This window comes from Cricetulus griseus (genome assembly GCF_003668045.3).
Source record: "Cricetulus griseus strain 17A/GY chromosome 1 unlocalized genomic scaffold, alternate assembly CriGri-PICRH-1.0 chr1_0, whole genome shotgun sequence".
In the NCBI taxonomy this organism is placed as follows: domain Eukaryota; kingdom Metazoa; phylum Chordata; class Mammalia; order Rodentia; family Cricetidae; genus Cricetulus; species Cricetulus griseus.
The window spans coordinates 274,365,129-274,392,350 of record NW_023276806.1 but is presented as its reverse complement, the minus strand read 5'-3'; the positions used below and the strand labels follow the sequence as shown (position 1 = coordinate 274,392,350).

The 27,222-nt window shown below is 43.5% G+C and overlaps 1 protein-coding gene across 1 annotated transcript in view; it reads right to left on the bottom strand.

Annotated features, from left to right (window-relative positions):
• Tet1 (tet methylcytosine dioxygenase 1) overlaps positions 1–21,374 on the bottom strand; it is a 62,886-nt gene extending 41,512 nt beyond the window's left edge. Inside the window, exons 1-2 of the mRNA XM_035451950.1 lie at positions 19,515–21,374; positions 7,851–7,904 (exon numbers count right to left, since the gene is read on the bottom strand). Of these exons, the coding sequence (XP_035307841.1) occupies positions 7,851–7,904; positions 19,515–21,374 (1,914 nt within the window). The remainder of the gene's footprint in view (positions 1–7,850; positions 7,905–19,514) is intronic.
• Positions 21,375–27,222: the final 5,848 nt, after the last annotated feature.

Sequence of the window (27,222 nt, the reverse complement as noted above, 5' to 3'; positions counted from 1 at the left end):
CAAGACTGGGAGATGCTTAAGTCCCTAAGGTGCTTATTGTGCAAGCATGTCTGTAACAATAGCACTAGGAGACATGTGGCTTGGAGACAGGCTGACTCTTAGAGCTCACTGGCTGGCCAGCCCAGCCAATCTGTGAGCTCCAGGTTCAATGCTTCAAAAAATGAAGTGGGGGGGCCATGGGGTGGGAACCAAAACTCTGAACACAGACTTCTAGGCTTCAGACAGACAGACAGACAGACAGACAGACAGACAGACAGACAGACACACACACACACACACACACCTGTGAACAAAGAAAGACAGCTATTTTTGAATAGCCTGAAAAAAGATCTCCTGTGGTACATTCATCCCCACTTGCCTTGTATTTACTCCAATTCTCTACAATAATTCCTAGAAACCACAGGATGGACACAGAGTAGTTTATAGCCTGGCTAGCCGGATTCTCAGGAGGTTGCCAGGATGGCCTCAACCTCAGAGTAATCATTCTCTCCTAGCCTCTCCAGGGCTGGGATAACAGGTGCAAGCCAGCACACAGTTAGTTGGACCTGCATCTTAGATTATTAGAAATTTCACAATGCTGTGGTAAACAAATAGTTACACTCGGGCAGGTTTACTGAGAATCCAGCCCTGAAATTGGTCTGATCATTTCTAGGCAAAATGGTTTGTTACAGTTCTGGGTATGCAAAAGCAAAAACCCTGTGTGCGCCTGTGAACAAAGATTGCTGCACAGCATGTGGCCTAAACAGCCTGTGACAAGCTGACTGCATTGAAGTTACACACACACAACCCCTTTCTGTGTTAAATTATTCTCTCCTAGCCTCACACATATGTGTGTTTGTGTTAGTTTCATAAAGGTCTCGTGTAATTCAGAATAGCTTAGAATTCAATATATAACAGGATAACCTGGAACCTGCTTTTTCTGCCTCCAAGATACCTACCTTCTCAGTGGTGGGATTAGGATTAGAGTGCTAGTATTACAGATGTATGCCACCACATTTGTTTTGTGAGGTATTGGGAATGGAGCCAAGGTTTTGTTCACACTCTTAAGCAATGAGCATTCTACAGACTGAGCTACATCCCTATGGTCTCAACTATACATAGAGCAAGCTGGCTTCCTCTTATTTTCAACTTCTACAGTGGTGGGATAACTATCATGCCCAGCTAAACTGCCATTTCTTTTTTAGAATAGATTTCAGTGAGAAGATTATTGGGTTTTTCAAGACAGGGTTTCTCTGTTTAACAGCCCTGGCTGTCCTAGAACTAACTCTATGGACCAGGTTGGCTTTGAATTTACAGAAATCTGCCCCCTGGGGGACCACTGCTGGCTGGCTAGCTGATTTTTTTTTTGGGGGGGGGGTGTCGAGACAGGGTTTCTCTGTGTAGCTTTGGAGCCTGTCCTGGAACTAGCTCTGTAGACCAACCAGGCTGGCCTCAAACTCTCAGAGATCCCCCTACCTCCCAATGTTGGGATTAAAAGTACTGAGATTAAAGGTGTATGCCACCACCTCATCCCAGCACTTCCCAGAGTTCCTTCCCACTAGACCCTTACATGTGGAAGTCTGAGATTTCATGCCTAGAACTGTGAGCTTTATCTATAGAAAAACTTTCCACTTAGCTGGGCGTTGGTGGTTCACGCCTTTAATCCCAGCACTCAGGAGGCAGAGGCAGGTAGATCTCTGTGAGTTCGAGACCAGCCTGGTCTCCAGAGCGAGTGCCAGGATAGGCTCCAAAGCTACACAGAGAAACCCTGTCTAGAAAAACCAAAACAAACAAACAAACAAACAAACAAACCCAAACTTTCCTCTTTTCTCCAACAGAGAACAAGGTTATCATGTCAAGTGGTATCATTACATCATGGGAAGTCTGGTCACAATGCTTCTGTCTCTGTCTGTCTGTCTCCCCACCACCACCACCACCACATTCTTTTACCATTCTTTCATTCTTTTATTCATTTTTGGTGATACAGACAGGGTCTCACTATGTAGCTCTTACTGTCCTGGTCTGCCCACTGAATAATATTGGGATTAAAGGAGTGTGTCACCAATAACAACTATCACCCACCCCCAGCCACCATATTTCTTTCAATGGGCTGCAGACATAGCTCAGTGGTTATGAGTACTTGCTGTGCTTTCAAAAGAGACAAATTCAATTTCCAGCACCCACATAGGAAGCTCATAATGGCCTGTGACTCCAGTTCCTGGGGATCCATAGACATACATACTACCAATGAACAGAAAATAAAAATAAAAAATCATTTAAAAGAAAATTTAGCTGGGTAGTGGTGTTGCACACCTTTTTTTTTTTTTCCCCGAGACAGGGTTTTTCTTTGTAGCTTTGGAGCCTATCCTGGCACTCGCTCTGGAGACCAGGCTGGCCTCGAACTCATAGAGATATCGCCTGCCTCTGCCTCCCGAGTCCTGGGATTAAAGGTGTGCAACACCTTTACAAAGCTAGTTCCAGGACAGCAAAAGCTACACAAAGAAACCCTGTCTTGGAAAACCCAACTAAAATAAAAGTAAACATTGTTGCAAGTAAGTAGGTGTGGGACATCCTTAGCTATTCTGTTATATTCTTACATTTAGAACAGATTAAAACATTTCAAAATAAAATTGTATCAAGTCTATGTAATGTAGCCCTAGAACACATAGTAACAATTGAAAAGTGAAGGAAATAGTATGTCTCAAAGATACAACTGATAATTCTGGTAACCACCCTGCATCCTGTTTCAAAACACTATGAAACAAAAACCTAAAAAGCACCACGTCTTACTTTTCTTTCCTTCCAAGCAGTGAGCACAGCTTATAATTTATTCACTTTTTCTTTTTTTTTTTTTTTTTAGCTTTTTGGCTTGCCTTTCCTTGTTGGCCTTGTTGTTCCTAATCTAGTAGTGGCAGGAAACACATTGGGCTGTGTGTGTGTGTGTGTGTGTGTGTGTGTGTGTGTGTGTGTGTATACACACTACAAACACACCATTGTGGTCCCATCTTTTTGTATGTACTTGAAAAACATTTAGCCATAATTGTTAATATGATTACTCAGAAAGAAACATTTATGGAACATTCAAATGAGGCAAGGGAATAGATAGTTCTAAATATTCTGAAAATTGTGCCATTCAAGACCATGCTTTCAAATAAAATTAAAAAAAAATAAACTGCTTGCATCTGAAAAAAAAAAAGACCATGCTTTCATGAATACATAGATACGATATGCAAGTGCCCTGTCTTCAGATGGTGTGACGCAAGCCCAGTGTCCTCTTCGTCCCAGCCCCCACTCTTGTTTCTCCTTATCAGCATCATCAAGGAAGGACAGTTGATATAAGATCACTTCTTCAGAAGCTGATCCTGCAGACCAATTCCTGGTTTAAAATACTCATTGACATTGTTCTATTCTCCCAGTTATTTCAAATAATGGGAGTACTTTTGTTTTATAACCAGGTACTAGAAAATGTCCCCTGGTGATGAAGGAATAGGATCCAAGTGAAGACTGTTGTTATTTGCACCTTCCCCAGAATACCCACATGGTTTGAGATGGTTTTGGACTTACAGGTAAGTTGTGAAGCCGGCATAGGCTTGACTTCAGCCTGCCTCACCGATGCTACTATCTCCACAATCCTGGTTTTGGTCCATTTTAAAAACCGTAACTTCACAAATGAGTAATATGCTTTAATCATATCCCCCCATAATTAGCCTCACTTACTACCCTCCCCACCCCACCATCCTACTTCCGGGCATATGGGGACCAGTGGACAGCTTTTGGAAGTGGAGTCCGGGATTGAACTCTGATTCCCACATGCTGGGATTACAGATACTGGCTTAAACCTCCATGTGTTGGTAATTTTAGACATACATCACCATACGAGCAAATAAAAGTCCTTAGGGAGATGGGGCTAGACAGTGGCTCCCAAGAGCACTTGTCGCGTTTCAGAGGACCTGGGTCCATTCCCAGCACCCATATGGTGGCTCACAAACATCTGTAACTAAGGTTCCATAGGATCTAAACTTGCATGGGAGATCTCTTCTCACCTCTACAGGCTCGTGCACAAGCAGTGCATGGAGCAGTACCTTTAATCCCAGCACTCATGAAGAAGTGAAGACAGAAGGCTCTCTGGGTTTGGGACCAATCTAGTCTAGTCTATATAGCAAGTTCTAGGCTAGCCAAGGCCACACATGCTGAAACACTGCCTAAAGGGAGCTACTTAGGAGGAGTGGGAGGGACACAGAAATGGGAGGGTGAGTTCATGTATGGCATGTTATAAGGAGGTCGATGGGGATGCTCCAGTTGGGCAAATCGCTTACTGGGCAAGCATGAGGACCAGCATTCAGGACCCCAACACCACTTGTAACATCTCTCCCCAGTGCTGGGAGGTGGAGCCAGGGGCTTAGTTGATGTTCAATAAGAGGCCTTGTCTGGAAAATAAACTGTAAGAGTTGAGAAAGACTCAACAGGGACTTCTGGCCTCTGCAGATGTATGTGCATTTACATAATGGAGAATCATAATGCATTATGTACAATTAATATGTCAATGAACATTTTAAAAGATTAATATACATAAAAAATAGAACCCAATCAGAACAAAGCCAGGCATGGTTGCTCACACCTTTAATCTCAGCACTTAGTAGGCAGAGGCAGGTGGATCTTTATGAGTTACAGGCCAACCTGGTCTACAGAGTGATGTCTTGTCTTAAAAAGGGGCGGGGGGGGGCGGGCGCAGAGATGAGATAATAGCCCTTCACGTGAACTCAAGAGTTGCTATGTTCTGATCAGGATGTAACGCACACATTAATTTCGGTTTCCCCCATCATCAGGTTCCACATCTAACTGCCTAGTAGACAGTTAGATGATAATGAGGAAAAAAAAAAAATCAGTCATTTGCCCCATCCATTATGGCAGGGGACCTGGGATATTTGAATGTCTAAGGGGTCAGAGTGAATCTAAGTGTAACAGGTCTTTGGCACAATACCATCTTTGCAAAGAGGACAGGCGACGAATCCCATCAGCAGAGTCCCATCCCGAGCCCCTGAATAGGGTCCAGTCAAATAGAACCTTTAAGATACACTGTCCTTAGCTGGGCGTTGGTGGCGCGGGCCTTTAATCCCAGCACTCTGGAGGCAGAGGCAGGTGGATCTCTGTGAGTTTGAGACCAGCCTGGTTTACAAGAGCTAGTTCCAGGACAGCCCCCAAACCCACAGGGAAACCCTGTCTGGAACACCCCCCCCAAAGGGGCGGGGCTGGGTCCTAATTGGTCAAGCCTTTAATCCCAATACTCAGAGGCAGGTGGATCTCTGTGAGTTCTGGTCTACAGAGCAACAGCCAAGACTATAGAGAAAATTAGGTTCCAGAAAGAAAAAGGAGAAAAAGAAAAAATTTTCAAACCCCAACATTAAACACATTCAGTTTAGCCAGAAATATTGTCTCATGTTGGAAATTCTAGCTTTAGAAGTCTGAGACAAGAAGATTTGGAGTTTGAAATAAGTGTGGGCAACACAGCAACTTCCATGCCACCCTGTGTTATGTGGCGAAATCCTGTCTTAAAGAAAAGAAACATTTTAAAATAGGAAAAAGAAAAGAAAAAGAATAAAAGGACTGAAGAACTGGTTCAGCAGTTAAGGGCACCCATCTCAGTTTCACCCATACCAAGTGGCTCAGAACCAACTGTCACTCAGTGCTTGGAGATCTGACACCCTCTTCGGGACTCCATGGTTACCTGCACTCATTTGCACATTCCCAGAAATATATATATATATATATATATATATATATATATATATATATATATATTCTAAATAACATTATCAGCCAGGTGGTAATGGTGCAAACTTTTAGTCCCAGTACTTTCCAGACAGAGCCAGGTGGCCCTGAGGCCAGCCTGGTCTACAAAGATAAACTGTTTCAAGCCCCACCCCCACGTCGCAAAGAAACATTTTCATTCCAGTAAAAATATATACTGGTTTTGTTGTTTATGCCAATCTCTACTATTTTTCAACAGACACCAATTATAGATGGCTAGTAATCAAGAATTCAGTCCTTCCTGGGACAAAAGAAATTAGGCAACCCACAGACACTTAATTTAAAAAAATAAGTGCCCCCCCCCCAAAAAAAATAAAAGGATCACAATCTGCTGCATGAGTCCCCAAAGAAACACATGCTGCATTTACTGAACAGGTAACAGGTGACAGACATGCATAGATTAACAAAATGGAATTAAATGACCTCCCACAGCCTAACAAGGATGGAACTTAGGGAACAATTAGTTCTGCATGCAGTCTGCTTCGCACACACCCTACCCATTTATGAGCAATCTATAACATCAACACTAAAATTGTTTCTTTATGGTTTTAAGACAGGGTCCCAGCACTGGGGAGACAGAGGAGGACAGATCTCTGTGACATCTAGGGCTGGCAAAAAAAAGACAGGGTCTCAAGTAACCCAGGCTAACCTCAAACTTACTATGTAGCTGAGGCTGGCCCTGAATGCCTAACCCTTCTGCTTTCACCTCCAAACTGCTAGAATTACAGGTGCATACCAAGACAACCCAATAACATTCTCAGTTAACAATTTAATGCCTGAAAAGGACACACATAAAAGGCCATAGAGGAATTAAAAGTCAGTGACAGTCTATACTTGGGAGCTATAATAGGTTGTGGGTGGATAGAAGAAAAAGGTAGTTTAATGTACCTACAAACAACAAGCCCTACTTGATCTGTCTAGGACTCATGAAATGAGCTGCACTCATTTCACAGAGCCTACCCACTTTGCTGACTCTGTGGTCAATTTCTAGTAAGCACTTCTCGTTTGATGAATAATGTTCATGCCCTTTCTGCATGCCCACAGGAAACGGAAACCTCAAGGTGGTCAGTAAAACCAGCGAGCCAGGCAATAGGCAATGTCTAGCTATCAGTGCCAGAATTTCCAATGGACACAACAGGACAGCCAATGAGATCAGAATCTGCCACAATTCGGCATGCTGGAGGGCTGAAACTTTATTTGCAAACACAAAGCTATGATTATTTAAGTCCTTTAACATTAAACATACAGAACAATTCTATAGACCAGTGGTTTTACTGCTTAAGTATTTCCTCTACAAATTAAAGGCTTGCTAACATTTATAGTATTGCTGTATAGCACTTGAAATCATAAACCTGTAAGCAATTTTCTAGGCTAATGCTAGCCTTGGACTTCTCGTGAGACTTTAGGCTTTTAAATTAACTCTTCCAAATACCATGAACAAAGCTGCAAACAGATTCCGAGATAACAGCCAAATCCGGTTTACTGGTGAACTCTCAGCATACAATTTATATCAGCATGCAATCTATATAGATGCTAATTCCTTAAAATCTAAGGCAGCCAAAACTAAAGATGACACAGTGAGTACTTCATATTGAGCAATTAGAGTTTAGCTATAAGGTCTCCATGCATTAAGGATCCCCCTTCCCCCACTTTTGGGGGAAAAATAAGATTTTACAATAGTATTTTCTGGATGTTTAAAAAAACAAAACAATGAATCATAGCTGTCAACTTCTCTATTATGGAGCTGAAGTCCACCGGGTGCATCGCCACAGATGCAGGTGAAAAGGAGCTGGCCAGGAGAAGGAATTACTTAACACTATGCATATAAACTTTTTCTTCTGTTGACTTGCAAGAAACTGAGTTTAAAGGATGCTAACTAATGTGGGCATGGAGGGAGGGAGGGAGGAGGGAGAAGGAGACTTTTGGTTGAGTGAAAAATACATGTATCCACTGACAACCTGGGAGAATCCACATCCACTGTCCTGCAAATTCACCCTCAGGTGACAGAAAAAATACTATATGAAATGGAAAAGGATAATATCATTTAATCAACAGCTGATTACCTTTGAAACTTTGGGCTTCGTTTCCCTCTGGGGCCTCTTGTTTTCTTTTGTAACCTAAAATTTAAAAAAGTAAAATTGAGATGAGCCTCCATTAAAATGTGATATATATGATACTTATATATACATATATATCAGCTCCCACCCTTCCACCCCCCCAATTTTTTTTTTGCTACTTCTCTGTAAAAACTACTTCTGCCATTTAATGCCATCAACATATTAGTCAGTCAGTCCCTGAATAGCTCATGTAAAATGTATACTTTAAAAGTCACTGGAAAAAAAAAAAAACAACAACCTTGCATAAATAAAGATGGAGGGAAATGTCTCTTTTCCCCCTAAAAGTCTTTCTTAATTAGCCTCTGCATTCTTCACGGCGAAGCCCACGAGGTAGCCATCTTGCCTGCTTCTGCAGAGGAAGCCTCCACAGAGAGCAGTTCTGCAAACTGCTTTTGGTATCATTATCATGGTGTTTAAAGGCAGCCCTGGCCTGCCAGCACTGTAGACGTGCTGGGCATGCCTTTTGCAAAAACAGCCCCACAAAGAGTGCAGCCAATGGCAAGGCAGAGCTTAGAGACTCCAAAGTGATCTTCGCAGCCTAGCGCTATCCCAGACAAAGGATCTCCTGTGAGGCTGGGCTCTCACCACAGGACACAGGCAGCCACAAGCTGCGACATGGAGTTCTCTGCAGAGGATCTGGTCGCCGCCACCGAAATCACAGGAGGCTTCTGCAAGAGACAACGTTCGCAAATCCCCCAGGTCGCTACCATCAGATCGATGGCGGAGTCTCCCTGAGCAGGAACCTCTGGGTGGCACCAGGGCAAGTTGGCGCAGGGAGGGGCGCGCTACTCTGTACCACCCGGCAGGAGATAGCCCTGAGCCTAAGGGGGCATCGGGGCTCACAGCAACCCTGAAAGGTATTGTGCATTTTGACTTTATAAGGAAAGACTAAATATTGGCGATATTGAAGGCAGGGAGGTTAAGTGAGGACAGCGCAGGCTCAGCTGTTGGGCTGTGTGTCTCATTCCTGGGAACCACACCTCGGCGCAGCCGGCGGCGCTTGGCAGAGAAACAACGATTTGATTTCTGTCAATAAATGTCCAACAACAAAGTTGGACAAAATCTATATAATCAGCCACTTAGAAGAGAAACAGGGCAGGATGTGCACATAAAGGGGGTGGCGTTTTCAAGATACACTTGCCACTCTCTCGGTGACTACACAGATGGAAAACTGTAAGCTGGTGACCTTCAGTGGCCAAAGAAATTCGCGGCAGACTCCAACCGGAACCTTTGGGGGAAAGGGGCATTTCTGGCTCTTCTCCTAAGATCAATTGCAACAAAGCCTCTCTCTCTCTCCAGAGCCGCCAACTAGGCTCCCAGGTGGAGCCTGCCTGCACACCATCTTAGGAGTCAACCACCCACTTCCCCAGACGCTGAACCTGAGCCAGGGGTGACCATGCTACCAATACCCTCAATGTATGCACGTATGCACCTATGCACGTATGCATGCGCACACACCTGGACTGCACCCATCTCAGGGGGTGGTGGCCATTAGACTCTGGCAGCACATGACACCTGTCAGACACCAGGAAAGGCAGGACCCAGAGCAGTCTCCCTCCTGTTAGCTTCCTTGCGCTTCTTATAACAGCCGAAAAGACTCTAGTGGCAGAGGACCAGAGTGGCTGTTTCAAGTAGGGCTAGTCCCAAGGTCACTGCCAAAAAGCTGTACAGGGACAGATCACAGTCCCATCCCAGCCACCTTGACAGCTGCACAGATCTTGGGAAGCAAGCCCAAGTTCCTGCCTCCTGGGGCTAAAGTTTCTGCAGTACATTTGCAGTATTGGCAGGATGGCTTGCCTGGCTGTGAGGCCAAAAATGGGTTTTCCACTTGCAGTTGGATTCAGAACAGATTCCCACAACCAGAAATTCAGAAGTGAGTGAGGGCCGGAAGGCCTGTGTTTCATCACCCTCCCCTCTGAGGCTCTGAGGCTGCCATGAAAGCTCACGTTCCTTGCACAGCATGTGTTGCTTTCTTATTTATTTATTTATTTATTTATTTATTTATGCTATGGCTTGAGCCCAGGGCCTCCTGCATGTTAAAGCAAATGCTCTATTAATGAGCTACATACTCCCCTGTTCACAGATTTCCAACTTAACATGCCCCTGGAAGTGACCTGCCATCCACAAATTTTGACTAATTCACACATGAGTAGGAAAAAAAAAAGTCTACCGAAACTAAACATGGTGACAACACTTTTGACTAACTACCACTCTGGAGGCTGAGGCAGGAGCTTCAACTAGAATGAGACCCTGTCTTCAAATAATCATACAACAAGAACATGCCCGTGCCTGCACTGGAAGCATCCTGGGGAAACTGAGACAGGAGCACTACAATGAGTTCAAGGTCAACCTAGGACACATAGCAAATACCAGGCCAGCCATAGTTGTATATAACAAGATTCTATCTGAAAGAATGGAAGGAAGAAAAAGGAAGGAAGGAAGGGAGGGAGGGAGGAGGAGAGAGAGAGAGAGAGAGAGAGAGAGAGAGAGAGAGAGAGAAGCACACAGAAGCAAGAAGAAAGGTGCACACCCTAACCACGGTGTTCAGTTTTTTATTAAACCAAAATCAAGGGATTCTAACCTAACCATAACACCAGTGCAAACACAGCAAGCATATACTAAGAACCTCTGGGGAAATGGATGCATTGACTGACACACGCCTATAATCAATCCCAGTGCTGGGGGAGGCAGAGGCAGGCAGATCTGAGTTCAAGGGCAACCTGGCTAACAGTGTGAGTTCCAGGACAGCCAAGGCTACCCAGAGAAACCTTGTCTGGGGAGTTGGGGTTGGTGCTCTGTGAGGAGTCAAAGCAACCATGAAGCAGGTGAAAATGTATGGCCAGGTTGGGAGAACTCATGGACAACACATATTCATCATTTAGCTGAAGTTGTGAAAAGTTCAACCTTGAAGGACATCAGTTTCTTTGTCCTTTATATTATTTTTGAGACAGGGTTTCTCTGTATGGCTTTGGAGCCTGTCCTGGAACTCTATAGACCAGGCTGGACTCGAACTCACAGAGATCTGCCTGCCTCTGCCCACTGAGTGCTGGGATTAAAGGCATGCACCACTAATACCAGGCCTTCTTTACATTATTAAGCATTTATTTGCATGCATATGTTTGTATGGGCAAACATTCCATAACATGGAGTTCAAAGGGCTAGTTTTAAGTCAGGCTTGAACGCTTTTCTTTACTCTCTGAACCACCTCAAGGGTCCTATGTTTTGTCTTTTTTTTGTTTACAAGTTACTACCAGAGCATTCTGCCATCAGCCATGCGGAAGGCCATAAACCAATCACTCAGGGCAGGCCATGCTTTACTAGATAGAGCGCCTTGCCTTTCTCCCAGGGGTTACTGTAAAAAGCAGTATCTTTCCCATTGATTCCTAAATATTAAGTAAGTCACCATGACACTATATACCATGACATATATATATATATGTATGTATGTATATATAATGAATGTATTAACTGTGATACCCACAAAATAGTTCATGCTTAGTAAGTAGGTATGCTACATGAGATTCTTGAGAACACACACAACACTGCACTTGGTGACTTGAGGGACTGTAGAAACATGCACTGTTCTGAAAAGTTAGTTAATAAATAAAAGTATGGAAGTGCCCAGAGCCACACTGACTGACTCCCAGTATTATCAAACCTCTAGGGTAGGATGAGGGTGTTGTTCTGAGCTTAGATAACAGTGAGTTGTTTTTTTGTTTTTTTTTTTAAATGATTGTTTTTTGGTTTCTCAAGACAGGGTTTCTCTGTGTGACAGTCCTGGCTGTCCTGGAACTCATTCTGTAGACCAGGCTGGCCTCTGCCTCCCAAATGCTGGAATTAAAAAAGCACGAGTGACCAGCACCCAGCTAACACAAGTTTATCTTGGATTCTACATTAATGCCTTTGCACATCCCCATATATATATACATTACATATGTAACAAATGAATATTAAATCATGACTCCAGAGAACCACCCCCATCATTATTTAGAGTCAACTTGTAAGGCAAATGAGAACCTAAAAATTAAGTGTTTGAGTCCTACATTTGCTTTGGGAGCCTGGTATGGTGGTATCCCCTTTTGGTTCCATCAGGGAGATCTCTGTTAGTTAAAGACCAGCCTGGTCTACAGAGTGAATTCCAGGACAGCCAGGACTACACAGAGAAATATATATATATAATATATATATATATATATATATATATATATATATTTTTGTCGTTTTGTGCTGGGCCAACTGTGTTAGCTCACACCTTTAATCTCATGACTTGAGATAGCAAGTTCCAGGCCAGACATAGCTGCATGGAGTCACCTTTGTCTCAATATGCCCCCAAACCTCCAGAAAAGAATTGTTTCTCAGGGGAAGAAACAAATGTGGAAGAAACAGAAATAAGCTCAGAATGGTTGGCTTAGTCCTGTATTTTCAACATTTAGGAGTTTAGAGGCTTGCAAATTTGAGGCCATCCTTTGTTACATAGTGAATGGAGGGGCTGACCTAAGCTGAAAGAGACCTTGTTTCTAAAGAACACCTATATATATTTATAGTGGAACCCCAAAACTCTTACCCCAGGTCTAGAAATGTTATATGGTTGGATTTCAACCACTGAAAGTTTAATGTCATCCAGGTACTTACTAAGATATATGAATAGGAGCCGGAGAGACAGCTTGCTGCTCTTGGACCTGAGTTTGGTTCCTTGGCATCTACTTCAGACTGCTCTCAACCACCTGCCTGTTACTCAGCTCCAGGGCATCTGATGCCCCCTCCTCTTCTGGCCTCCAGGCACCCAAACACAGGTGGCATACACTGAGTCAGACACACACACACACACACAGTAGTAATATATATTGAAATAAAATAATTCAAAGCACTCATGAACTTGATTGGCCAACCTGGGCTACATAGCTAAACTTTGACATTCTTACTCCACAAAATAAATAAATAAATAAATGCCCCCCCCCCAATGCTTGCTCCATTTCTGGACATGGAAGGGTGATCGTTTAAGACTTTGCAATGCAAAGCCTTCAGGGATAGCTTGTAGGTGTCAGGAGCAGAAAGGCTTGCCTGAACAAGAAAATAAACCAGAGCTGTTTGCCACAGGCCACCTTAAAAGATAATTGGTATCTTAGTAGACAGAGCATTGGAGTACATCCAGTGCACATGTTGAGGTCTGGGTTCAGAAATCAGAAATCAGGGAGAACACCCAGCAGTGCTGATCCCAACCTTACAACTACTTAACAGTGCAGACTTGATGTAAATCTTTTTTAAATTGCCTTATTTCCATCAGAAACAGCTTAGTTAAAAAAACAAAAACAAAAAACAAGCGGGAGGTGGTAGTACATGCCTTTGATCCCAGCACTTGGGAGGCAGGCCCATTCTCTGAGTTCCAGGCCAGCCTGGTCTACAGAGCAAGTTCCAGATCATGCTCCAAAGCTACACATAGAAACCCCATCTCAAACAAACAAACAAACAAAAAACAATTTGAACAGTACTTTTGTGTGTGTGTGTGCTTTGTTTGCATGTATATCTATAAATCACGTGTTTCTAGGGCATGTGGAAATCACAAATAGGGGGTAGGATTGCCCTGAAAACTGAAATTAGGGATTGCTGTGGTTTGTCTTGTGGTTGCTTGGAACCCAGATTCCCTGCAATACCAGCAAGCGCACTGAGTGATGGCTCAAGTCCTCCAAAGCTGTTAATGTGGAATTTCTCCCCCACCCCCTCCTATTTATTGAGACATGAGGCTGGCTCTGAACTAAAAGATATGCTAACCTCATCTTGAGGGTAGGGGCAATGCACTCTTATACAAGATAAGTATGTCCTTGGAAGTGTCCACACTCCACTGGTGCCATTATTAAATTGAGCACCCCTGACTTGGAGCCTGTGTCATTATGTCATTGGAGAATTATGGCTGTCCATGATTAATAAGACTGAGTACAAATGAAAAAACGTAATAAACAATTAAAACAATGTTCTTTATTTCCATGCTGGGCAGTGGTGGTGTAGGCCTTTAATCCTAGCACTGGGTCATAAGACTAAAGGGAAAAAAAAAAGTCTGTGTTCTCAGAAACTCCCAGATAAATCTGGTATCAAGACTGCTGAGAAGAATGTTCCTTCTCAAGCTCCGGGCTCCACTGTGAATCCTGAGCACCACCCTGCCACCCCACCCACACACAAGACTTTTTTTTTTTTTAAGAAGTGGCTGTAATCTTAGCACTGGGGAGGCAGACATTAAGAAACTAGCCAGTCTAAGGAAGTGAGGAAGACATTCCTGTTGACCTCTGTCCTCTATACAAGCTTGTACACACAAATTCAATGCACAACGGTAAGTATTTTTATACCTGAAAAGGAATTTAGGATTCCAAAGCATCTCCTTCAGTGACTGTCCCTCAACCAGGCTGCTGCTGGGTTCTGCTCCTCCAGCCCTCATGGTCTACTTATCACCCCAGCTCAGAGAGATGAAGGATAAAATGAACAGACCTCCCAAACCACATCCTGATTCCACATCAACTACAGCCTTAGGCAAGTCATCTGGCTGCTTACTTAAGTAGCTGGAAGCAGAAAGTCTTGCAGAGGACTGCTGTAAGATTAAATGTGTCAAGTGTTTAATGCAACATTGGAGACCCAATAAATACTAAATGCACAAATTATCAGCCTGTTCCAACACACCAATATTGCCGGCTTTTGACAGGACATACCTGTAATCCCAGAACTTCAGTGGCTAAAATGAGAGCAAGAACAAGTTCCGGGCCAGCCAGGAATACAGTGAGACCCTTTTCCAAAAGAAAACAAAATAACAAAAAAAGGAAAAACACAGAAACCAATATTCACTATATTCATACAGTTCCATACTATGATCACTGAATTCAACCAACATCTATATGGCAACCACCTCTGCTGGGTTCTGGTACCCACCAGGCACAATGGGGAAAGAAATGAAGAGACATTAAAAAAAAAAAAAAAATCCTAGCCCCACAAACCTGCCACATGGGACCAAGAGCAGTTATGAGTTCATATGAGGTTTTAATTTCACTGTGTAATCCTGGATGAAAAATGTTCGGCTAAAACAACCAGGGAACTGTATAGATTAAATAAAATAAAATAAAATAAAATAAAATAAAAACTAACAACATTTTAGAGCTGTTTGAGTGGCAATTGCCTAACACACACAACATCATAATTTTTGATGCCAGGAAACACAGGACAACAAACGACAGACAGGGAAGCTTTTGTTTTGTTTTTGTTTTCATTGCTGGGGACTGAACTCAGGGTCTTGTGAATTACTAGTTAATAAATAAGCACTGCAGACCAAGTTTTTGTGCTTCCAAGAATAACATTAAATAGGCCGGGCCTGTATCTCAATAGTAAAGCAGTCATCTAGCATTCCTGAGGGGGACTTGGATTCATTTGCTAGCACCCAAGGGGACACACACACACACACACACACACACACACACACACACACACCCCTACCAAAACCCAGCATCCCAACTAGAATTACACATTCTAATGTCTAGAACATAAGGACTCTTGGCATTCAATAAAAGGAGAACTCAATTTTTAAAATGAGGTAGGATAGGTTCTCTATGTTACCCAGGGTGGTCCTGAAGTTATGAGCCTAACTGATCCTGTCACCAATCCTCCTGAGTACTAAGATTAAGTCACCAAGCTCAACATGAAAACACTTCAAAAGGAGGGGCAGAAGATCACAGCACAGCATAAGGAATGTGACACCATTAATTGTCATGTTAAACAGAATTGCCACGTGAAACATAATTATAGTGAAAGCCAGGCACTGGATATACCCTCTAGACACAGGAAGCTCACAAGCCTGGGCAATGTTATGAGATTCAACATTGAAAATACTAAAGAAAGTCTCACACACACACACACACACACACACACAACCAGCTGGACAACCCAATACCCACAAGATGAAGACTCCTGGGAAGGTTGTCCTCTGACCTCCACATATGGGCTGTGACGCTCAGAACATGCTGTGCTATGGTATCTCTTTTCCCTCCCTCCTCTCCCTCCCTCTCTCACACACACTCTTAAAATGTTTACATTTGTTAATAAGACTGCAAAGATATTAAAACTGTCCTTGTCTATCCTGTGAAACCCTTCATAAATCTCTGCAATAAATTAGCCTTTGTTGGTTTCAGTTATTCCCCACTAGAAAAAAGCCAGACCTACTTTCCTCTTCACTGAGAATTGAGGTGCAGGTGTAGCAGTTAGCAGAGTGCTTGTCTAACCTACATAAGTCCCCACGTTCCAGCTGCAGCAACACATGTTGGCACACACCTGTAATCCCAGTAATATAGAGAGTAGATACAGAAAGATGAGAAGTTCACGGTCCTTGGCTACATGGCAAGTTTGAGGCCAACCTGGGCTATTTGAGATCCTGTCTGAGAATGACTGAGAATAGAATAACTCCTATATCCACTTACGAGGAGCTGGGATTGCAGCCTTAAGTCAGCACACCTGGCTTGGCTGTTGGTTTTTTTTTTTTTTTTGTTGTTGTTGTTTGGGTTTTTTGTTTTGTTTTGTTTTCTCAAGACAGGGTTTCTCTGTGGTTTTAGAGGCTTGTCCTGGAACTAGTTCTTGTAGACCAGGCTAGGGCTTCAGAGAAACCCCATCTCAAAAATTTTAAGGTTCAGAGGCTAGAGAGATGGCTCAGAGGTTCAGCATGGTTGCTGCACTTGCAGAGAGGACCTGGCTTCCATTATTGGCATCCACATGGTGGCTCATGGCTGTCTATAACACTCCAGTTCTAGGGGGTCTAAAGCTCTCTTCTGACCTGTGGGCAACATGCACGCAGTGTACTTACATTACATGCAAGCAAACACTCACATGCAGAAAAATAGGCAAACCTTATATAAATTGTTTCAATTTCTGGTACTCAGTAAACAAATCTTGCAAATTAGCTCTCTAAGAAGAGATTCACACACAAAGGCAAGTATTGTTTGCTGTGTGCATCCCATTCACACTGTATCCAACATCCCCTTGTCCTGCACTCCCATTTCCTCCTGTCCTGACCTCACTTTTGCTCTTTAACAAAATAGGTTTGCGGCCGGGCGTTGGTGGCGCACACCTTTAATCCCAGCACTCGGGGGGCAAAGGCAGGCAGATCTCTGTGAGTTCAAGGCCAGCCTGAGCGAGTGCCAGGATAGGCTCCAAAGCTACACAGAGAAACCCTGTCTCCAAAAACAAAAAAAACAAAACAACAACAACAAAAGGTTTGCATATGATGACATAAAAGCAAGCTGTAGATAGAACAGAAATATCTAAAAACACAGAGACACCAAAAGCTTCTTAATACACAGAGAAGAAAATGGCTGTTCTCATGGTTATCTCAATGGAAACCAAGAGAATTCTGTTTCACCTGGGAACAAACCAGCTTTTTTTTACAACACTTAGGCAAAATTTCTTCTGCACAGACGAGAAGAACTGGTGAGTGTCCCCTGATGCTTCCAAGTTACTGTGTGAAGCATGTGTGGAGGCCAGAGGTCATGTTAACCTAAGCTGTTCCTCAGGAGCCATCTACCTTGTGTTTTGAAACAGAGTCTCTTGGTGAACCAGGAGCTCACCCATTTGGCTATACTGGCCAAATGCTGACCAAAACCAACTCCAAGAAGAAAGGGTTTGTTTGGGCTTGCCTGTCCTATCATAAAAGCTGCTTATTGTCTCTTTCTCCTCTCTCTGTCTCTCCCTCCCTCCCTCCCCCTCTCTTGTCTGCCTTTCCCTATCCCTCCTTCTCTCTCCCTCTCTGCTTCTTGGTGGTGCTGGGTTTTTTAAAAGGTGTGCCCACACTAGCCAGATCTTGAGGCAAGGAGGATGCTGTTAGATTCAGGCCAACCTGTGCAGCACAATGAGTGATACATTGTCTCACAAAACAAAAGCAAAGGGAGCATGACCTTACCCAATGGGGAGTTGGGAAGTAGAGGCAGGAAAATGAGCAAGTAAAGGCCAGTCTTCCACATAGTGAGTTTTGAGGCCAGCCCTTGTCTCAAAACAAATTATGACTTCTTGAAATTTACTACATTTTATATACCGGAGCTGGGCAGTGCTGGTGGAGCACTTGGGAGGCAGAGGCAGACAGGTTTGTTTGAGGCCAGCGTGGTCTATATAGAGAGCTAGTTCCAGGACAGCCAAGGCTACACAGAGAAACCCTGTTGCAAAACAAAATAAAACAAAACAAAAACATTTACTGGTAGGCTGGCCTGCACATCATGGTGCAAAAAATGGAGGTCAGAGGACCTCGGTTCTCTCCCTCTGCCGTATGGTTCCCAGGGATAGCATGAGGTTGTCAGAGTTGAAGCACCGTAGTCAATGATCCGTCTCCTTGGTCCCCATAAAAACCTAACATTGCAATAATATTTTTATCATCAAAGTAGTGGTTCCCAGCTGCAGTTCTCCACTAAAACCAACTAACTCCACTTTGATAAACAACTGGCTTGGGCTCTGGAGCAGTAAAGAGCGCATACACAATGTCAGCACAGTATTATGCCAGAATACAATGGCTCAAGCTACTGCTGTGCTGATTTTGAGATAATTTGGGTACTAAATAAAAGGGACTGGGGTATATGAATCATTAGAAGAATACATGTTAACATGCAAACAGATTCAATCCCTCAAATTGAATAATGCTAAGAGACTATGGTCCATCTAATATAATAAAAGTCCAGGAGTTCAGCCAGGCATAGTACACACTAAGCATTTCAGAAGCAAAAGAAGGAAATTGGTTCTAGAGAGGTAGCTCAGTGGTTAAGAGAACTGGCTGCTCTTCCAGAGGACCAGGGTTCAATTCCCAGTACCTACATGGCAGCTCACAACTATCTGTAACTCCAGTTCCAGGAAATCCAACACCCTCACACTGACATATACATTCGGGCAAAACACCAAAACACATAAAGTAAATAAATTATAAAAATAAAGAACTAGGCAGTGGTGGCACATGCCTTTGATCCCAGCACTTGTGCGGCTGAGAAAGAGGGATTAATGATTACTGTGAGCTGCAGAACAGCTTGGTCTACAAAAAGTTCCAGTAAGGGGCTGGAGAGATGGCTCAGTGGTTAAGAGCATTGCTTGTTCTTCCAAGGGTCCTGAGTTCAATTCCCAGCAACCACATGGTGGCTCACAACTATCTGTAATGAGATCTGGTGCCCTCCTCTGGCCTGCAGGCAACATGCAGACAGAACACTGTACACATAATAAATAAATCTTAAAAAAAAAAAAAAAAAAGTTCCAGGACAGACATCAAAGCCACAGAAACCCTGTCTGCATGAGTTTCTCTGTACCACATTCATGCAGGTGTGCCCAGAACCTGGTGCAGGCACGTCAGGCAGTCCTTAACTACCTAATGCAGGACTTGAGATTATGTAATCCTCACCTAGCTACATACAACAACAACAACAAAAAGATTTAGGTAAAGGTTGAGGAAGAAGGTTAAGGGTAGTGAAGTGAACACGCTTAACTTGCTGGAAGCCCTAGGTTCAATTTCCAGCATCACTCCACCACAGGATACCATTCACAAGTTCTTACAGATAGCAATCGGGGAAAGGCGGGGCGGGGCGGGGCTGGGGTTGTGTGTGGGGATACGTGCTCCCTCACCTGTACTCCTGAGGTGGCATCTGGCCTCTTTTTGAGCACCTCACACTTCCTCTTCTTACAGATCTGGTGGCTATTCTTTCTGTTCTTGCAGTAGGTACATTCACCACAGTTGGTCTTCTGCTGGCAGGGCTCACAGACCCCACAGGGCTTGCGCTTCTTCTTCTCCACAGTCGGCGGTGTAGGTTTATGTGAAAGAGAAGAGGCACTGGCCTGTGTCACTGGTGTAGACATCCCTGTGGTTTTGACATCAGCTGAGCTGGGCATGTTGACCTGAGAAATCATCCCTCCTTCCAATTTGCTGGGAGCAGTCTGAGAGCCCCGGGTAAGATCCAGTGGAGCATTCTGGAGCCCGTTCTCCGAGGCAATTGTAAACCCTTGTGTGTTAGCTGGAGAAGGGTTTGCACAAAGCTGCTTCTTGTCTTGTATACTGTTTGTAGCTATTACTGGAGGTATTGAACTTAACTCGGAGTTTGGTGGGGGTTGGGGAGCAAATCCTGAGTCCAAAGTTAAAATCGGTATAGCACCTTGGACCTCAAGCCCACAGGAGGCATAGTTGTGGGGCTCAGGCCCAGGAGGAAGAGTACTGTAGGTAGCAACTGTATTTGAAGGGTTAGGAAGGAAGATAGGCAAGTCTGAGGAAGTACCCATATCTACATTCAAAGTTTCTTGTTGGTTTACTAAAGTAATAGCACCAAGATCTGGTGAGTCTGAGACCTTGTCCAGGACCTCACCAGGAACTAAGTTAGCACCAGGAAGCTCCCACTGAGGTGGGAAAGTGCCGAAAGCTTGTCCTAGGACAGAGGTGGCATCCAGAAACTGATCTGGGCAGCACCCACCTTGATCTGGGTTAGTTTTGAGAGTTTCTTCTTCTTGGGGTTTAGCACCAAGGATATCTGGCTGTGAGCCTGCCAAAAGGAATTTTATCAGTGCTGTGGGATATATAGACCCATCAAGAGACATGCAGTTTTTAAGATCCAACTCAGGTAGCATCTTAAAACTGGAGGTGGGAAAGCAATTATGTTCATTTCCTATTGGAATGGGAGAAGGCTCTGGCAGCTTAAGACTCTCTACTTGTGACCCCAAGTCTTCAACCTGATTGCTAGTGTTTTTCTGAGGGGTGACTTCGGGAGTTGACCCTTGAGGCAAAGGAGCACAATCCTGAGGGGACGTGTTGACATCACCTGATGTCTGAGGAGAGAGCAGTCCTTCACAGAGTGTCCCTTCCGGTGGCCCAGAAAGCATATCTGTTGCAGGACTCTCATATGTGGAAGGACACCTTTGGGACTCTTCTACCCTTTGAGGCCAAGACTGGGTTATCTCTTGGATTTCATCTTCAACTAAACATAAGCTCTCTTCATCAATGAGGTTCTCTGTGTCTGGGGACATGATGGGGTCTTGGCTGGGGACTGAATCATTTTCTGAGCGTTCCACCTTGTCATCCTGGGTATTAGGATTACACTGCGGTTTTGAAACACTCTTAGAAGGTGGCGCTTTCTTAGGTTTGGATGTAACTACTGGGCACTGGGAAAGTCGCCTGCTAAGAGAGGTCCTGCGGAGAGCCATTGTAAACCCCTTGCAAGTTAAGGACTCTGGATTCTGAAAAAGGTCTTGGGTGCTATCCTCATTCATTCGGGCTGCCCCAGCTCTAGTCAGAAGGCTTCTGGAGGGTGTGGAGGTTTTGTCTTCTGTTTCTTTCTTAACATCTCTTCTTTGAATTAATTCCTTCAATTTTCCAGAGTTCATCTTCCCTGACAACTTATGTTTGGCAGACTGCTTTAATGTCTTCTTTAGGCTGATTTCCTTTTTGTGTAGATCTATCCTGACTGATTTGGAAGGCTTTGCATTGCTGGACCGAGGCATGGCTGTAGCATAGGAAAAGATGTAAGGGAGCAGGACACAGAGTCATGGGTCCTTCGCAAAGTCTTCCTTCTGAAGAGAATCTGCAGCTGTTGCCAAGCTTGGTCAGGTGTGTTTTTAGTCTAAAACAACAAAAATTGTTATTATTATTATTAGTCGTTTGTACTCTACTAGAAAGGCATTTGCTAATAAATTAATAATGTAAGAAACAGAATGTTTACTGCCAAGTAAATATACAGATAGTAACTGACTGGACAGAGTTGGCTCAATTTATATTTACAGCATTTGGGAGACTAAGTTGCAGGATATCCTGGGTTACAGTATTAGACTCTCAAAAAAGAAAAGAGAAAAGCTAGGATGGCATGCTTATCCAGAAGACCTGGGCTCAATTTCCAGAGCCAAATGGCAGCTGTCTGAAATTTCAGTCCTAGGGCATCTGATGCCCCCTTCTGGCATCCTTGGGCACCAGACATGTCCCTTGGTGCACTGTCACTTGGTACATGTACACACATAAAGGCCAACACTCTTCTGTTTTGTTCTTCTTTTCATGTAGCTTTGTCTGTCCTGAAAATCAGCCTATTGACCAGGCTGGCTTTGAACTTAGAGATCATCCTGCCTCTGGCTCCAGAGTGCTGGGATTAAAGATGTGCACCACCACCACCCTACCTGGCTTCTTTTCTCCTTAAAGAAAATAAATAAATAAATAAATTATAAAAGATTACATTAGCCGGGGGTTGGTGGTGCCCACCTTTAATCCCAGCACTCGGGAGGCAGAGCCAGGCGGATCTCTGTGAGTTCGAGGCCAGCCTGGTCTCCAGATTGAGTGCCAGGATAGGCTCCAAAGCTACACAGAGAAACCCTGTCTCAAAAAACAAAACAAAACAAAACAAAACAAAATCCCAGCACTCGGGAGGCAGAGGCAGGCGGATCTCTGTGAGTTTGAGACCGGCCTGGTCTACAAGAGATAGTTAACCCTGTCTTGAAAGAAAAAAAGAACAAAAGAAAGAAAGAAAGAAAGAAAGAAAAGAAAACAAACCATAAGGAGCTAGGTGAACCTAAGTGTAACTCATCTTGCAGGTAACCCCACATCCATAGGAGGTGCTGTAACTCAGGCTCCAGGTGTCCAACACCTCTGTGCTCTGATGACACCTATACCCATGCACACAAACACTCAGATACGGTATGAGAACTATCCTCCTCAGGAAGCCAAGAATTATCCTATTAACTGTTTCCATTTTTTTTTTTTGTTTTTTTGTTTTGTTTTTTTCGAGACAGGGTTTCTCTGTGGCTTTGGAGGCTGTCCTGGAACTAAAGGCGTGCACCACCAATGCCCGGCAACTGTTTCCATTATGAACTGACATCCATTCCAATCTCTACAATTTTAACAGTGTCGAGGTATGTATTTTCACTGTCCATCAAGATGGCAGGACCAAAAATCTCTAGACACACATAACCTAGGAACTGGAAAGAAAATTAAAATCCATGTATGTGGGCCAGTAATCTGGATAAGCCAGAGGATATCCTGGGATCTGCTTGTGAAGGCAGTTTACAAATTGATCTTGCCAATTCTCTATTTTTAATTGAAGTGCTTAGAAACTGAGTGTTAAATTACTGCTCAAGCTTTATCACACACACACACACACACACACACACACACACACACACACACACACACACAGAGAAAACAAACGCTGAAGATGAGGTCTTTTCACAACTGAGCAGTTTTTTTGTTTTTTGCTTTTTGTTTTTTTTTTTGAAAGAGGTCACTGACCCCTAAAATCCCAACTATAGATGAAGAAACCAGTGACTAAACAGGCAGGCAGGCAAGCCTCAGAGACAATCAGAAGAAGAACATGGGCCCCTTGAACTTTATCTCCATGAAGTCACTGATACAATGTAACCTTTTGTGATAAACTAAAGTGTCTCCAAGCAAAGGATTCTTTTTGAATAATATGAGGGAGAGGCCTCCCCCACACCCCCCAAAAATGTAATGTAGCCATATTAAGTTGGTCTATAGTATTGATTAATTACAAAATATGCCCTAAAATTAATTTTTAATTTAATGAACATTATGCCTGGTGTGGTGGCACATGGCCTTTAATCCTAGCACTTGGGAAATTGAGGCAGGCTCAGAGGCCAGCCTTGTCTACAAAATGAGTTCCAGAACAGCCAGGGCAACACCAAGAAAACCATCTTGAAATAAAAATAAATGTATAGACATTATTAAAAACCAAGCCAGAGGGCTGGAGAGATGGCTCAGAGGTTAAGAGCACTGACTGCTCTTCCAGAGGTCCTGAGTTCAATTCCCAGCAACCACATGGTGGCTCACAATTATCTGTTATGAGATCTGGTGCCCTCTTCTGGTGTGCAGATATACATGGAAGCAGAATGTTGTATACATAATAAATAAATTAAAAAAAAAAAAAGCCAGAAGCTGGGCATTAGTGCTCTGCCTTCCAGCACTCGGGAGGCAGAGGCAGGCGTGGATCTCTGTGAGTTCGAGGCCAGTCTGGTCTCCAGGGGAGTGCCAGGATAGGCTCCAAAGCTACACAGAGAAACCCAGTCTCGAAAAACAAACAAACAAACAAAAAAACCAAGCCAGAGAGGTGGCACACACCTTTCATCCCAGTACTGGAGATGCAGACAAGCAGCTTGGTGAGTTCCAAGCTAGCCTGGGCTATAAATCAAGTTCAGGCCCAGGAGAACTATCCCCAAACAAACAAAATACAACAAAAATACAAATGTGGTGGATGTCTGTAATGCAAGCACCAACAGAGGCAGGAGGACCAACCTATATAGCATAGATGTAGATTCACAAGAATGAAACCAGGTATACAAACATTGGGAAACAGCAGACAGTCTTGAGTTCAAAGTCACTTCTAGGACAGCTAGAGCTACATAAACAGCCTGTCTCAAAAAATAAACAAGCCGTGCGGTGGTGGCCCACACCTTTAGTTCCAGAACTCAGAAAGCAGAGGCAGGAGGATCTCTGTGAGTTCGAGACCAGCCTGGTCGACACGAGATAGTTCCAGTACAGCTGCAAAGCCTCAGAGAAACCCTGTCTGGAAAAACAACAACAACAACCAACCAACCAACCAAACAAACAAAAAAGCCATGCTGGATGGTATATGCCACTAATCCCAGTATTTGTATGATGGAAGCTGGAGGAAGGGTCATGTTCAAGGCTGTCCTCAGCTACTTGTGGGGTGGGGAGATAGGTTAGAAACTAGCCTAAGCTAGCCATTTTGTTTCTTTGTTTGAGAGATGGCTCAGCTGCTCTTCCAGGTCCTGAATTCAATTCCCAGCAACCACATAGTGAATCACAACCATCTATAATAGGATCTGTGGCTCTCATTTAGGGTTGGCAGTGTAGGCCTGTAATCACCAACAACTTGAGTGCCTGAGGCAGATTAGGAAAAAAAAAAAACGCCTGACCCATAGTGAGCTCCATGCCAGCCTGTCCAACTGAGACCCTGTAGTCTCACGATGAAAGGAAAGGGGGCTGGGAATGCAGTTCAGTGGCAGAGAGAGCTTACCTATCCTGTTTGAAGCCCTAGGTTTAACCCTCAAAAGAAGTTTCAGGATTCCAAATGTTTTATTCAATCCTTCGAACATATCCAAGTGTCTCAATGCAATATAGCATTGTCTAAGGAAATAGACACGGTGCCCCTTTTAGAAAACACACATATTAAGGCTCAAGAAGGGGAGCCTTGTGTAATTAATTAATAATATCATTCATCGGGGGTGGTGGTAGCTCATGCCTTTAATCCCAGCACTGAGGCAGGTGGATCTCAGTGTGTTTGAGGGCCAGCCTAGTCTACAGAAGTTCAGGGACAGCCAGGATTACCCAGAGAAACCATCTCAAAAAAACCAAACAAATCTCTGAGACATGAAACATATTGGGATCTGGGTTGGAAAATTCAAGGCCTGGAACATGTTAGGCAAGTACTCCACCACTAAGTCATGCCCACCCAAGACACAGTCTTGCTAAGTGGCAAACTTGGTCAAGAACCTAAAATCCTTCTCAAGTGCTGGGGTTGGGGGTATGCCTAACTAGTCAAAAGATTAAAGCATTGCCTCAATATGATGTGGATTTTATGACTTTCCCTAAGAGCTCTTAAGATTTTTTTTTTGACCTCTAAAGCCACAGAGAAACCCTGTCTCAAAAAACCAGAAAAAAAAAGATTTTTTTTTGAAATTCAGAATAATAATAATAATAATAATAATAATAATAATAATAATAATAACCAGGACATAGAGGATGGCTCAGGCCTCTAAGAAGCCAAGGCTGAGAAAAAACTTTGCTTGGTTACCAGAATGCCTACAGACTGTCCTATCTTACACAAGCACTGGTGCACACAGTACACACACAGTGCACACACAATTAGTATTTACCAGGGAGTGACACTGCACACCAACAATTTTTAAATAAAAGTATTTATGTAAAGAAAGTTAAAAACAACACAAAAGTATTTATGGGGTGTTGGTGTTGGTGGCGCACACCTTTAAGCGCAGCACTCAGGAGGCAGAGGCAGGTGGATCTCTGAGTTCCAGGCCAGCCTTGTCTGTAGAGCAAGTTCCAGGCCAGCCAGAGATGTAACACAAAAAAACCCTGTCTATGCTGGGCATTGGTGGCACACACCTTTTATCCCAGCAGTTAGGAGACAGTGGCAAGTAGATCTCTATGAGTATGAGACCAGTCTGGTCTAAAAGAGCTAGTTCCAGAAACAGCCTCTAAAGCCACAGAGAAGCCCTGTCTCGAATAAAAAATAAAAAAATAAAACCAAACAAAGACATAAACTAGCTACATCTAGCCACAAATAAATCTCCCTCACTTTGATTCAACCCTTGGTCTTTATTTTTAACTAAAATTGTTGTTTCTAAATCCAAGTAGACAACAAATCTTCCTGGCTTTGAGATACAAGAGATGGAGAAATAAATAAAAAGTTACATTTTGTCTAAAATGGCATCATTTTCCTTTGCATGAAACTGGAAATGAGAATACAATACACTAACTATACAATCCCTGACCATTTTAATGAAAGTATTTATGAAAAGAAAGAAAAAGACAACAACAACAAAAACAGTATTAATGGGGTGGTGGTGTTGCACACCTTTAAGCGCAGCACTTGGGAGGCCGAGGCAGGTGGATCTCTGAGTTCCAGGCCAGCCTGGTCTGCAAAGCAAGTTCCAGGACAGCCAGAGGTGTTACACAGAAAAACCCGGTCTAAGCCGGGCATTGGTGGCACACACCTTTAAGCGCAGCACTTGGGAGGCAAAGGCAAGTGGATCTCTGAGTTCGAGGCCAGCCTGGTCTACAGGATAGGCCCCTGGTGCCAGGATAGGCTCCAAAGCTCACAGAGAAACCCTGTCTCGAAAAAAAAAAAAAAAAAAAAGAAAAAGGAAAAAAGAAAAGAGAAAACAAAGAAAGAAAAGAAAAAAGAAAAACCCGGTCTAGCAGGAAAAAAAAAAAAAAAGGAAGAAAAAAAAAAAAAGAGTGTGAAGTCCCCTGGGTAGGCAGTGGCTGCAGCGTGGATGTAACCATTGAGCTAAGGTCAATTTGAATTTATACTGCAAAAATCCTTCCTGCTACCAGCAGTGGTCAAAAGCATCATTTGCATGCCTAGAGCTACTTGCAAACTGATTTCCGTCACAGAGAACTTAAACTTTTTCTTTACTTGACCAAAAACAACAACAAAATTTAAAAAAAGACTTAAAACTGTTTTTTGAAAAAAGTTGCCACTGGACTTGGTTTTCCTCACAGCTAAATTCTACATAGAAAGGAAGAAGGGGCAAGCGACTGCTGGAAGTTCTTAGACAGTTCACTACCACAGGAAATGTGAGCATGGGG